This window comes from Ptychodera flava, chromosome 12 (assembly GCF_041260155.1).
Source record: "Ptychodera flava strain L36383 chromosome 12, AS_Pfla_20210202, whole genome shotgun sequence".
Lineage (NCBI taxonomy): Eukaryota > Metazoa > Hemichordata > Enteropneusta > Ptychoderidae > Ptychodera > Ptychodera flava.
In genome coordinates, this window is record NC_091939.1 from 39248875 (window position 1) to 39264063 (window position 15189).

The following is a 15189-nucleotide window of genomic DNA, read 5'->3' on the forward strand; positions in this document are numbered from 1 at the left end:
GAAAGTTACAATATCCCTGATACAGTACATCTTTCCTGGCGCTCAGTGATGATGCAGTGAACTCAGCAAGATCAGTTTGTGGAAAATGTTGGAAAGTCTCCATGTCGACGGGAGGAGGGAACTTTGAAAAGGAATCAAGTCTTGTAGGTTTTACATTTACAGAGATGTGCTTCGATTGAACGCAAAATTACCTTGACCTTAGTTTTGCAGACTGAAAATACAAGCAGCGCTGACGGAGTTAGACGGAGATTTCTGATAGGCGCCACCAGCGTCAAGGCAGTGCAAGTTCCCCCAAAGCTAACTGCGACGCATGGCGTTTTGTTGAGGAACGTGCGTTTGTTACCCTACAAGGCGCGGGGCAAGGCGATGGTAAACTAAGAAAGCTGGTGTCTGTGGAACGATGTTTATTATCTTGGACAAAGAAAGCTGGGATCTTGGTTATCAAGTATTTTCGCTCACTCTGATGCCTCAGATTCCAGAAGCTGGCATAAAGTCAATGTCAATCTTCTATCCACGTTCTCTTAACAATAACGTCGGTGTAGTATGATGTGGTTTTTAGCATGCACAGGCCAAAGTATCGCTTGATGTGTTCAGTGTATATATATCTGGGTGCACAACGACGTGAATTGCTGTCATATGACGGACTTCTTAATAGAAAGTTATCAACGATATTAGTCTTTTCGGAGCTTTCCTCTGATTTCCAAAGCCAAGAACAATTCAGCGAAATTACTATAAATCTGAAACGAAGTGTTTGGTAAGCACATCACGATGGCAGGCTGTCCGGGTGCAAGGACAGAATATCAGACATTGGAGACGATATAAATAAAAGATAAGCCCTATGCTATGAAAAAGAACTGGAGACTTTGGACTTTGATACACAGATATATTCTGACAGATTATCTTTCGCCTTTCTCAACAAAAAGGGCAACAGAATTTATTTGGAAGTTTAACTTACTCTTGTCCAGTTAACAGAGGGTTAAAAGAAGACCCTAATACATAAGTCATCGACCGATGCATGTATTATACAATTTATCATTTTTTTAACATTTGGGTATGATTCATTTCACCGCAAACTTTTCCAGATCTTTCATGTGGTGTGTGTTTTAACAATTTTAAACATAGCATTTGTCGTATATGCAGAGCAGGGGCATCTTTTGTGGGCACAAGTGCACGACAATTTCTATACTCGTGTTTTCATTCAAACTTAGTCTGAAATTAGCTGACTGATTGCACTGAAGATGGTAAAACTGATGGTCTTTAAGAAAAGGCAGATCTGAAGGGTTTTGGATATCTGTGGCTTCACAAAAGTAATCTTATCATGCGGTCACAATTTTTGTCTGGAGCAGCCTGAGAAATGGTTGAATGGACCATTACAGGAAAAATGCGGTTCAGCGCCACTTGAAAGGGAATGTTGGAAGCAATGGAGAGTGTCAGTGGTTGTTACAGCAACTCAAATGCGTCTCATCCGTTGACTGGAGATGACATTATACTCATCGTGACCACAAAGGATAGCATATATTTCGTGAACGATGTTTTGCATTGCTACAGAGATCTTTTTATGACAAATTTACTTTCTGTGAACCTATTTTACGTGTATTTGTCCCCGCTTCCCCGTTATATGACATGCGAGAGAATCTTAGTCACATAAATGTATTAACGATGTTCGAGTGTCACATAATAACGATGTTCGAGTGTCATATAATAACGCTTTCAGAACCCTACTTGGTATTAAACGTCGCTTAAGTAATTCTGAAACTTTTGTAAGCAACCATATTATGACCTTTGATAGCAAACAACGCATGCTTCGTTCTAAATTCTATGATAGATTGAATAAAAGGACAAATAAGTTGATTAAAGCAGCTCTATCTGTCGATGTTGTAAGGCAAAGTGTCTTTTGGAACAAGACTGTTTCAGATTGTTTTTAATTTTGCTTTTTAAAAGCTCTTTTAGAGTTTTCAGGTTTTTTTGTTTTTTTATTTTGTTTTGTTTGTGTCTGTGTGTGTGTGTGTGTGTGTGTGTGTGTATGTGTGTGTCTCTTTGTGTGCACTTCAAGTGGAAGTTCCAACTACTAGGAATTACAAGATATGCATAGCTGGAAAAGTCTACAGGTAACAAAAGCATAGGGTGTCACGTCTACATACAATTTTCACAACTGAGCGACAAATTTTTAGGTACCCTTGATCATGACAGTAGGAATTGAAAGTTGCCATATTGTCACACGCTGCGTTACAGTGTTGAAGTGCTATTAAAATACTGTAGCCGTTTATAGCTGAACTGTCAGCAAATTTGATTCACCGATTACGAATACAGTGATCATTTTACTGCTTTGCATGGTTACACATGTTGTTTCTTCAATTTCTCATTCCTGACCTGATGTTTGTTGAAATTTTCATTGAAATTATAGATTGACTAGGACCTAGATCAGTTAAAAATAGATTTGAAAAGTCTACAAGTGATAGATGTGGACAGATCGATGACAAATGTTTGTTATATCTTTGCTTCGATAAGATAACTATAGTCAGATTATCATCATACGCCACCTTTTGCACCAATCTTAAGATGGTCAATCATATTTTGTAAATTTGTCTCATTTCAGCAAGCATAACAATATCATTAGCATACAACAGAATGTTAAAAATTGCTAAATCATAAATAAAAATAGAAAGAAGCGTTGGCGAGAGCACGTCACCTTGTCTAACTCCATAAGTTGTTGCAAACCAAGAAGTAATTAAAAGTTTCCGTTCACATTAATACATACTTTTAATAGACTCGTAGAACCGCCCATTAATATTATTTTGCAACAATTCATAGAACAGCAAGTCCCTTCAACCTAATCGAAAGCCTTATCATGTCAACAAAAACAGAAAAAGTTGGTAAATTTTGAGCTTTTCTATTTCTTATGATAGATGTAAGTACATAATATGGTCAAGACAAGTTCTTGTTTTTCTGAAACCATTCTGTTCATCAACAATTATTTTTTTAATGAAGCTATTTTGTTAATCTATTAACAGACATGATCCCCATTTATAATAAGCACTGCAACACCCCCCCCCCCCTACAACCCCCCCCCCCCAGTACGAAAAAAAAAACGTTTATCGAATCATGGAAGACATACAAAGATTTTTTTCCAAAAAATACCTTATCACTCCAGGTGCAACAAACTGAAAAAGTTCACTGTTTAAAACCTGAACAGGTTAAATACACGCGTTGTTGGCCGATATACGGGCTCCCTCCCGCAGGGACGTATATATACTAAAACAATCGGCTAATTTGCATTTACGTACCAGGGAATCTGCTATTTTTTTTACACTCTTCGTGACTTCAACTGCCGAGAGCGACTGCCGAATTTTGCCGTCGTACGATCGCGTTGTTTCCCGTACCATCAATAAGCGCCCTGTTTATATATTAGCATGTCTTTGTTGCTGTTTTGACCACATCAACCCATCAATTTTCGAATCACGCAAATTTTGTTATAGATGTACGCCCATAATTAAGCCAAATCCGTGTCACTCATTGCTCACCTTTCATCTCGTGAAAAGTTTAGACTGCAGTTTTCAATAAAATATTTTTGACCTTTTACTTCTTAAAACATTAAAATCAGTATGTGAATTTTGTCGAAACGTATTCTGGTTAACCAGGGGACAATGTGCAGTTCGGCGCCACTTTTACAGAGCCAGTGCGAACTCGAGCGCAGCCAGCAGTTACCTTGGTTACACACTGTACAGTGTGCTGGCTTTGTTTGCTACAAGCCAAGTGAGGGCGCTTGCATTTTCAGGTCTTGGCCAAACTTACTATTACCAACGTATCTTGGTCAAGATTAATTCAAGTAACTTGTAGATTTTTAACATAAGGCAAAAAATGTTTGAACAAATATGAGTAATAAATATTTTTTTGCATTTAATCACTTAAACCATTTCATAATACCTATTATAGTGATCTGTATATCAGTGAAGTTCATACCAATCATACCATTGTCAGCTCTCTCAGGAAAACAAACCTTATCAATTCAGCTGAAAATATCTGAATGGTTTTATACTGAAAGACCATGGTGTTGTCAGGAACAACTATCATACATAAGATTTGTGAAGTTCTTATGCAATTTTTCGAAAACAATATTCATATGCAGAGATCATGGTAGATTCAAATCAAGTCACATGATGAATATTGATGTTCTGTTATCAATATTCAAAACAACAAGGGCCTACTGAAAACACGATCAGGTTACATGATTTTATTAAAAATATGATTTTGGTCAAAAGAAATATGCATAAATTTTGATTTCATGATTTAAATGTAACAAAATAATAGAAACCACTGTAACAGATTTGTTAATATATATCTAAATATCTTTGAAAATGTAGATATGTAATACATCATGTAAATACATTAATCTACATTAAACATATATAATTCTTTATTTTTATTGTGAAATACTCATAAATGTACATAAAATAATAGTTTTTTATCCATCAGTCAAAAAATAAAGTGATTTTGAGGTGATTTGTTGCTAAAACACTCTTTAGTGAAGTAGATTATCCTATAATTTAAATTATTTTCAATATACATTTTATATTTTCATGATTGTATAAATCTGTATGATGCTGACCTCACAGTGAAGGTAAGAGAATGGTGTCTCTATCAAAAGCAATTGAAAAGCTGTTCAGTCAGTGTTTGTATGGAAAAATAATCTTGCCACTGTGCTTTGAAATCTAGCACAGTGACACCACTTTTTGAATATATTTCCCAACACACCTTATCATTCCGATTGTTTTCTGAAAGTTTCAAGAAAATGACAATATAACAAGCCTTAGGATGTTTTCTTGCATTTCTACATGTAAATTGGTTGATGCTCTGTTATCCATAGATACTACCCTGCCCTTAACTTGTGTTACACTTAATCATCTTGTGAGATTCATGAATAAGGATGAGAAAAACTTCTCAAAAGTTAACATTGAATGAGAAATACAGAAAACAAAAAAGTTCACAGCATGTACAAGGAACAATCTCCTTTCCATCATTTTTGTTGAGACAACAGTATTAACAGGTCACCATGACTGCACTTGACCTCTCTTACTTTTCACATTTCTGGCAGTTGCCCTTTTTCATTTATGTAGGTTCACATCACTGATTAAAAACATTGTAGATGTACCAAAGTCCTAGCATTGAAAAGGTTGATAACATGATTAGGGAAGAACCATTTGATTTCAGATGGGAGGGGGAGTAGAGGATTTTGATAACAAAAAATGTTTAGGTACCCTATTGAAAACATAGCAAAGTCTAGCTGTGAAAGGGTTAATACGTACCCTGATTAGGATATCTACTGGTGAAGTAAAGCTATACATTTCTACCCCATTGCCTAGTACATAGGTTTACCTACCCTATTGAAAACATTGCAGATGTACCGAAGTCTAGCTGTGAAAAGCTTCATATCCTTTTTACAATATCTACTGGTTGAGTGAAATGTTCGTGAAATTTGACAGTGAAAATTGTCCTTTTACTGATTGATTCTTGATTGTCAGCAATGACAATACCATTGACTTTGTCATCAAAGTCACCCTTGCTGACACTTGGTTGCAACTTTGGCTTGTCATCTGAGTCACCAATGTCATTGATCTCTCTGCCTTCCTCCATTTCCAGCATGTCCACATCTTGTAGCTCAACAGTTGACAGATGAGCAACAATCCCTGGGCCATAGGAATGTCCTAACACATTGACTGAAGTATGGAAGTGATTCCTGTGAAGCAATACATACATAAAGATATACAGAGCATCATTCAATTAATGATACTACAATATATCACAGCTTAAAATTCATTGACAACAATGCCTTGATAGCTATTTACTTTCTGTTACTGACACTGGAGAAACTCTCCACAGTGAAAATTCTCTGGTTGTGAAATTAAAATAGAATACAACAAGTCATCGTTGATGACACAGTCCCCACTTGTTAATAATGGGTACTTTGATTACATGTCCTCAGAGAGGACAGAGTCCTCTTCATTAATTAGGTCTGTGATAAAAATACTTTGATACAGATGGCGCTCAATGGCCAAGAATGAGTTCCATGGTGATGAAAACATAAAACCAATGTAGGCCACCATCCTAAAGTTCATAAAATGAGTCAACTAGGAATTAATCAACAGGATGTTGCAAAACATTTTTGCATACAATTCTAACACTTAACAGATTATCACTGGTACCATATTTCATAAAGTTTGATGCAGTATTTACAACACTAGGAGATCAACATCTGTATCAAGTTTCATCACATTTGACGTTGTATTAATTTGTGGCTATATCACCCTAATTAGGAAAGTTCATTACTTATGCAATTACAAATTAATTAAAATGACACTGATAAATGTCTTTTTCAATGTTAAAGCAATGTGAGCTTAACATCGGTTAACATCTGTATAAAGTTTCATGAATTTGATGCAGTACATATTTCTTGACATATCAGCCTACTTACGAAACTTCAATAATTGACATGTTACTGCTACATGACGTGAAACAAATTGACGAGCATATGTATGAAATAGGTCAATGTCAACTTTGAATGATACTGGTGGAAATATGTCTGAGTTATGGCTCTGTACATGAAAACATCGTAATAAAATGGCTGCCTAGCAACCATATTGGATCGTATCACATAAAAAATCGATGTACATATGTATGACATAGGTCAATGACCTTGTACCAACTTTGAATAAAATCAGTTGAGATATGCCTGAGTTATGCCTCTGTATATGAAAAAATCGTAACAAAATGACCGCACAGCAGCCATATTGGATCGTATCACAAAACAAATTGACAAGCATATCTATGACATTGGTCAATGTCCTTGTACCAATTTTGAATAAAATCGGTTGAGATATGCCTGAGTTATGCCTCTGTATATGAAAAAATTGTAATAAAATGGCCGCCTAGCGGCCATATTGGATTGTATCACAAAACAAATTGACGTGCATATCTATGAAATTGGTCAATGTCCTTGTAGCAATGTTGAATAAAATCGGTTGAAACATGTCTGAGTTGTGGCTCTGTACATGAAAAAATCATAATAAATGGCCGCCTGGCAGCCATATTGGATCGTATCACAAAAAAAATTGACGTGCATATCTATGACATTGGTCAATGTCTTTGTACCAACTTTGAATAAAATCACTTGAAACATGTCTGAGTTATGGCTCTGTACATGAAAAAATCGTAATAAAATGGCCGCCTGGCGGCCATATTGGATCGTATCACAAAGAAAATTGACGTGCATATCTATGACATTAGTCAATGTCCTTGCACCAACTTTGAATAAAATTGGTAGAAACATGTCTGAGTTATGGCTCTGTACATGAAAAAATCGTAATAAAATGGCCGCCTGGCGGCCATATTGGATCGTATCACAAAGAAAATTGACGTGCATATCTATGACATTAGTCAATGTCCTTGCACCAACTTTGAATAAAATTGGTAGAAACATGTCTGAGTTATGGCTCTGTACATGAAAAAATCGTAATAAAATGGCCGCCTGGCGGCCATATTGGATCGTATCCCAAAACAAATCGACGTGCATCTGTATGACATATGAAGTAATCCTTGTACCAAGTTTGAATGAAATCGCTTCTTGCATCTCTGAGATATCTGCGTGAACGGACGGACGCACGCACGGACGGACGCACGCACGCACGCACGGACATGACCAAACCTATAAGTCCGCCCGGACGGTGTCCGTGGGGACTAAAAAGTAAATTAATTAAAAATAATAATACGTTTAGATTTGTACTATTTGCTCGCACACTGTGATTTGCAACTACTTTGAAAACTAGCAAACACCATAAACAAGATGAACAGGTTAACTCATACTATATAAAGAACATAAAGTATGATTTGTTAGAGTACTTCATAGATAATGAAGAAACACCCGTCTTTAAAGGAACAGATGCTGTAACTTCCGATACATGTTTTTCCACTCTTTTTGTTTTGCATATCCACAGAAAGTTGTTGTTTCACTCTCTACATCATCTTGAAATACCTAAAACATGTTAAAATATTCAGCTTGCCAGTGTGAAAAGGTGCACAGTGCACTGTTGTTGTTCATTTTTCAATTTCAGTCTGCACTAAAATTGACTTGTCACACAAAAAAATGAAGTTGAGGCATGTACAGGTTTTAGTTCACAAGCAAAATACTGGGATGTAGGATAAAAAGCTGTGGTTAACATATGAAACAAAATATTAAAAAAATATCACTTTAAGACTGCATTAGTGATTCATTTTGTGAATTTGTTGATATTTTTGTTCTCTCTGTAATGTTTCTTTCTTCAAATCTCTCAATTTTATCAAAACAGATAGTGTTCAACTTGTAGACAATCCTGTATGTATGTTGGCCAAACTTTTTGTTCTATGGAGCAAATATGTTCATTCAGTGCAAAATAATGATAATACATTGGAACTTGCAGCTTTTTCCTTTGAATGAGTACATTGAACTGATGTTCTAGAAATTTTTTTGTTGAAGAACAAACTTATGAACATAGAGGTCACAGGGTCATGATCTTTGACACTTACAGTAACCAATCAACAGTCCACAGAAGAGTGACATCACCAGTGGGTAATCCAGCTGCTGTCAGAACTAGCAACATTGTAACCAATCCTGCACTTGGAATACTTGCAGCTCCAATGCTTGCCAAGGTGGCAGTCAAACTACAGAAAATGAAAAAACCCAATAAGTATTTCATTTTTATTGAATTCCATTGAAACAACTGTCTTTGCGTTTGATTTCATTTGAAAGATATCTTTTCAAATAAATATATATATTCAAAGCATGACCAGCCCAAATAAAATGAAAGCTTGTCTGTATAGTTAATACACACCTTACAGTTACGATGGATCCAGCACTAAGATTTATTCCATTCATCTGTGCAATGAAAATAGCCGCTACAGCTTCGTACAAGGCAGTACCATCCATGTTGACTGTGGCACCAATGGGAAGGACAAAGCGTGTCACCCGTTTGTCAACTTTGTTGTTCTCCTCCAGACATCTGAATGTCACCGGCAAAGTACCCGCACTTGTGTGAGATGAAAAAGACAAACATTATTGATTGCTTTGTATGAACACAGTGTGTTACTTCTATAAAGTCATGGTGTAGTAGTTAACTGCCGGCAAAGAATAGCTGGACAAGCTGACAGATTTCCAGGTTTGAGAGTAATTGGAAAATACACGTACTGGCTCCAAAATTGTGTATTTTTCAATGGTGCTGCTGTAAACTTGTCCAACAACACTGCATTAGATACTGCAATGCATATTGCTGTTCTACATCACAAAAGGTGAATTTCTTGGCTGGTGCATAGCAGTATGAAAATGGTCACTTTTTGACCGAAATTGTGTTATACATATACTGCACTGATATTGAGCCATCAACTCTAAATAGCACCTCTAGCAAAAGATATATTAAGATCTGTGTGCTGTACCAGTACACGTTAAATTTAAACTTTGGTTCACAGCACTAAGTGGAAAATTTAACCTCCATAATTTTCAAACAATCACTGTATCCTTCATCAGCTGGACTAATGCTGGTTGACGTCAGAGTGCATTTGCTCTGATCTTCATGGTGTCAATAGTAAACTCCCAGCTGACGTCCAGTCTGAAGTGGAAGTCTGTATTGTGTAGGTGCAGGTCAGGGAACATGTTATACTAAAAGTTGGCAACAACACAAGTTTGCTCGTCTTGCAACCAATATCTAGAAGAACGGGAACAACAAGCTCTCGCGACGGCTCCTCACCCGTCAGGATTGTGGTTCCGATATACTGACGACACCCATTGCATGATTCAATGTCCCTATGCCCAGGAGTTCACCGACCACCTGAACTCACTTTCTCCCGATATTAAGTTCACCACCGAGGCTGATGAGCATAACTCAATCGCTTTACTAGACACATTGAGTGTCCGCAAACCCAATGGTCAGTTGAAAGTTAAGATCTATTGCAAACCAACCCACACTGACCAACATTTGAACTTTGGCTGAAACCACCTACCGTACTCCGGCACAAACTAGGAGTGATTCACACCTTGTCTCACCGAGTGGAATCCATCATAACTGACAAGAAAGATCTAGAGGACAAGGTTGCCCATGTATCAACCGCTCTACAGCATTGTTACTACTCCAAGTGGACCTTGGATAGAATGAAATAATGCCTTTTTCTACAGTTTCTGAGCCCCCTCCGCAACCGGACTATCTCCAATCCTGGGGAAAGGAGCAAAGGTCTTGTCATTATCTCTTACGTTAAAGGTCTTTAATTTCTGAGGCCCTCAAGCGGATTTTTGCCATTAAGGGGATGTAGAAGTGTTTCAAGCCTACCAAGACTCTAAACAAATTCTGGTTGCCCCCAAGGATAAATCCAAGAAAGGTTAAGACACTGTTAAGTCCATCTATCTCATTCCTTGTGCCATCCTGCAGTGATTCATACATCGGAGAGACTGAACACAATTTTAAGGCCAGATTCGGTGAACACAGATGCCCCAGCTTGGCGGGGAGTTGGGAAATGGCACACCACATTCATAAGACTAGTCTGGGTCATTCCATTGACATAAAACATGTTAAGATCCTAGACAAAGATCCACGTTGGTTTGAATGAGGTGTCAAGGAGGCTATCTAAATCCGGGCCCTGCAACCGTCCCTTAAAGGGACAAAGTCGCCCATTTTTCATGAATTTTGTTTGATACGAGATACTACTCATATTATTTGACAAGTTGAAAGATACTGAATGAATGGGTGACCATGCATATATTCGACCCTAGTTTTAGACAAATTGAATGAAACCATTGCAAAAATGAATTAATGGTCATGACCATTAATTCATTTTCGCGATGGTTTCACGTATTGTGTCTAATACTGGGTTCAAATATATGCATGGTCACCCATTTCTTTCAATATTTTTCAACTTATAATATAAGTAGTATCTCGTATCAAACAAAATTCATGAAAAATGGGCGTCTTTGTCCCTTTAATAAAGATGGGGAGCTTATTATTTACCTGAGACGTACACCAAGATTGTCAGAGTGCATGTGCGCTCTGACGTCATCTAGCATTAGAACAGCTCATAAAGGACACAGTGGTTGTTCGAAAATTTCTGGAGGTAAAATTTTCTCCTTAGTGTTGTGAACGAAAGTTTAAATCTAATGTGTCTTCAAAGTATAAGTTGATATACACAGTATTCGGCTTGTCAACTCTGCCTGTACATGTGTAAACTGTGTTGTAATTCTTGTCCAGACTAGAATTCAAATGTAAACAACAGTGCATTTTGCACATATAGACGCTATGTTGACAAGGTACTGTTATTAGTGAATGTTGCAACATTCTTTAGGGAGTAGACCTTGCAACTGATATAGAAATAAAAATAATGAAAAAATTCATCAAAAGTCAGTATTCCCAGCCCTCTAATATAGAAATAACGAGCGACGCGCTGACCATTAACGTTTATTTGTGGGCAAGGGCGAGAGGAAAGCCAAAAATTCACGGGCGAGGCTTGCCGAGCCCGTTAATTTGGCTTTCCTTGAGCCCGTGCCCACAAATAAACGTTAATGGTCAGAGCGGAGTCTGTTATTTCCATTATATTAACAGCAAACCCAAGAAAACCGTCAAAATTTCCGAAAATTTCAGGAGCGAACGACAACTGGGCCCATGAAACTGAGCAATACATGACACACTGTCACGCGCGCTGTAAAAAATTGGCAAATCCGGAGATGTTTTCAGAAAAAAGTATCTCAACTTGACCTACAAGTGCTCCATTTTATTTTGTGATTGTTTATGGTTTACGTTTAAGCTGTAAAGTTACGATACTTTGAGTTGTGTATCTTATTATTCATATTCACAGAGTTAATTCTAGGACGCGCCATTGCGCAATTTGCGCAAAAAAATCTCGAATGGCCCTCATTTCTACCTTTGATGCGCCACTAAGGGCGCAACATTTTATGAATGGGTCGGTCGATCACGCAGAGTTCACTTAGTTCATACATTTACGTAGCTCCCCGAAGGTCATTACCTCAGTCATAGTGTGCCATGTAAAACGATTCAGTTACCCTTCGACCTTTGCCCACTACGGCATATATGGTGGTGCATAGGAAGCTGGGTAGAAAGGACTGATGTAGGGGCAATGGTGTATTGGAGCCGTGCGCATGTGGTACGATCGATGAATGTAAACAATGGCTCCGGCCGCCGCGTTATCGTGAAAAGCTAGTCGCCGCTCAGATTTTTAACGCCAGTACTACGGTATATAATAGTTGATGAACCCAGGATGATCGGGCAGTCCCTTAAATTGAAGCGTTTGCACGTCTATAGTCCATACCAGCGAAACGTTGAACACTGCAAGGAAAGCATTCATGCTTGGCCGGCCAGATGATCGTTTTGAAGAGCAACACAGTTTAGGTCGGACATATCTCGTTTTCCAGAGTAGCCAGGTCTATGCATAGAACAACACCGCTGTGTAAAACCCTTTGGTCAGAACCAATGATCGTAAATTTGCTAATACATACAAGTTATGTTTAAAAGTTGATGTATCGATCACTTTATGTGTTACACTCTCGTGTTGTACCACTACCAGTGTGATAATTGTCGACCAGTGCAAATCGGAGGCCACTCGGAGAAATCCTACCGGTGCGCTAAGCTTTGATCATGATCGTTTCCACAGTCAAAATCACAGTCCGTAGTAATTTGTACAGTTGTTTAAGTCCGACATCAATAATTCATCACATAAGTTACGTAAACAATTGAATGGTCAGTTTGCTGCTGCCATTGTTGGGCCTGTTGCGTACGTACGGGGCACAACTTTGCTGTAGGCTTCGTTGGTTACAGGTGGCCCGATCTCTAGTATTCTCCTTTTCTTGACTTGATAGACTATAGTATTTTATGCAGAAAATTCAAGGGTTTTACATGTGTGATCATGACGGCCCCCTATTTTCTAAAATGGCCCCCTTGGGACAGGAGTAGGGGCCCACAGTGGCCCCTTGTTTTTACGTCCTAGAATGAACACTGTATTCACGGGCATGTAAACAAACCATTACTGTGTATTTGTGGCCAGTCACGTGGTTCAGCTTGACCAATCAAAATGCGAAGGGCAGGGCATGGTAATATAATATTGAATTGAAATGTTATATTGATGATATGTAAAATGCAGGTTGTAACTCACCTGGAGGCTGTGCCAAGGGCAGTTATCCATGCTTCCAGCACTCCAAAAAAGTAAACAAATTGATTTTTTTTGGTGATCACAAAGTACAGTCCTGGAAGTACCATGAATCCATGAATGACGGGTCTAATAATCACAGTCAACATATACATGCCAAGCTGGGCCAGCACAGATTCCAGATCACGCATGGATAGCAACTTTGCAGCAATCAGGGACATGATACCAACTGGTAAATACCTGCAGGAAAATAATATATGTGTCAGTGTGACATTTAAACCAAATTATATTATACCAGTATATTGATGACAAAAATACAGTGATCTGTTTATTGAGATAAGAAAATAGCAGTACTACATTTAAGCAATAAAGCACACTTGGTGAGGGAATACCACAAAATTTTGACCAGTTCATGACATACATGCAAGAGAGATAGCTCTTTGCACAGACTCCTATATCTGTCGCCGGGTGTGATTTATTGCTATTATATCATAACAGTATATTGAAATCAGGCATGGACGTCAAAAGCGGAATTTGCTCAAGCCAAGAGCTCGCACATTTGCCAGCTGTGGTATATCATGAATATACCAAGGTTCTTTTCATATCTCGACCAATCAGATAGCTGTATTTGCACCATCAATATACTGGTATAATATAATTTGTGGTTTACAAGTGTTGGAATCTGATCAAGTGGTCCTGAACATGAATTAATTTGCAGGAAGTGAATAGTTGATCAATATATTTTAGGATATGATTAAAGTCACAAGTAAGCATTCATAAAACACATCAGCTGTCAAGAATGTTGGTCAGCTGTTAATTAATATTCATATATCTTAGACTCATATATCTAGGACTATATTAATTGCAAACTTTGTTCTTATTTGAACTTTAAGGAAAAAACGTTTTACATGTTTTGAGCTTAAATTCTAATGTACTTGAACTGTTGTAGTAACAGTCAGTATCTACATCTGAGACTGAATTGTTTGGATCAGTTCACTCTACAAACACACAACAGATATCCAATTCCTTTACATTGGGTACTTGTGAAAATCTTGAGATAATACCTGTTGTTAGGTGTGATTTACTACTTAAAGTACAATGTGTCAGATATAGGAATTCTCTGAGTTTCACAATTTCTTTCTGATCTACCAGTTGTGGAAACTGATTTTAAAGGTTCACTGTCTTAGTATTTTTGGAAATACAAAATTTTATGTTTCCCGCAGAGTTACCACAGGGATGGCAGCCATTTTGAATTTCAAATATTGTTAAATATCAGGTTTTTGTTTCTCTAGTACCAAATTTTGCCTGTGACTCCTGATTTTAATTCTTGATTTTGAAGTAGAATGGCTGAAAGTTTACTTGAGTAAAGTTTGAGTGAAATTTTAAAGTCTTTCACTTTTGAGGCACATACTACCTTAATCATGGCACAATAAACTCATGAAAGCTATCTCTGATGTAACATAAAAGACTTTTTCATATTACATGAACTGGTATTACACTCACTGAAAAGAAATTGAAGAAAATCCTCAATTGATGCAAAGAGTTTACTATGCTGGAAGGTACACAAGATCTGAATCAAGCAAAATGTACTGACATTTTAAAGCTATGCACTTCAAAACACTATCTAATCATGGAGGGATTGTGTACAAAAATACATGTACATCACTGGTGAACAAGTTATTATATTCTTGGTACATACCACATGACAATCAGAACCATCTGCATGACAATGTCATTCAGGATCACAAAGAACTGACACATAACATGTGCTTTTTTGCCCATCTTGGCCATCAAGACACCAAAAATGCAGAACACCATTAAATCCTAAAAAAAATCAGAATTTTATATTAATCTTGCTTGTGCTGTTGTGCTTTTCAACAGTAATGAAGTATAAAAATTAAATGATACAACATTTTGTCAATAAATAAGGAAGTTTATTATCATCTAATTTGACCATATTATGTTCATCATTCTAGTTACCATGGAGTTGCATTTAACATTTGGAAATTTTTTCCTTAAAAT

The 15189-nt window shown here is 37.3% G+C and overlaps 1 protein-coding gene across 1 annotated transcript in view; it reads right to left on the reverse strand.

Moving 5' to 3' along the window:
* Positions 1 to 3878: 3878 nt before the first annotated feature.
* LOC139145852 (excitatory amino acid transporter 2-like) overlaps positions 3879 to 15189 on the reverse strand; it is a 40144-nt gene continuing 28833 nt past the window's right edge. Inside the window, exons 4-8 of the mRNA XM_070717267.1 lie at positions 14867 to 14991; positions 13174 to 13407; positions 8862 to 9056; positions 8557 to 8691; positions 3879 to 5734 (exon numbers count right to left, since the gene is read on the reverse strand). Of these exons, the coding sequence (XP_070573368.1) occupies positions 5425 to 5734; positions 8557 to 8691; positions 8862 to 9056; positions 13174 to 13407; positions 14867 to 14985 (993 nt within the window). The 5' untranslated portion in view covers positions 14986 to 14991 and the 3' untranslated portion in view covers positions 3879 to 5424. The remainder of the gene's footprint in view (positions 5735 to 8556; positions 8692 to 8861; positions 9057 to 13173; positions 13408 to 14866; positions 14992 to 15189) is intronic.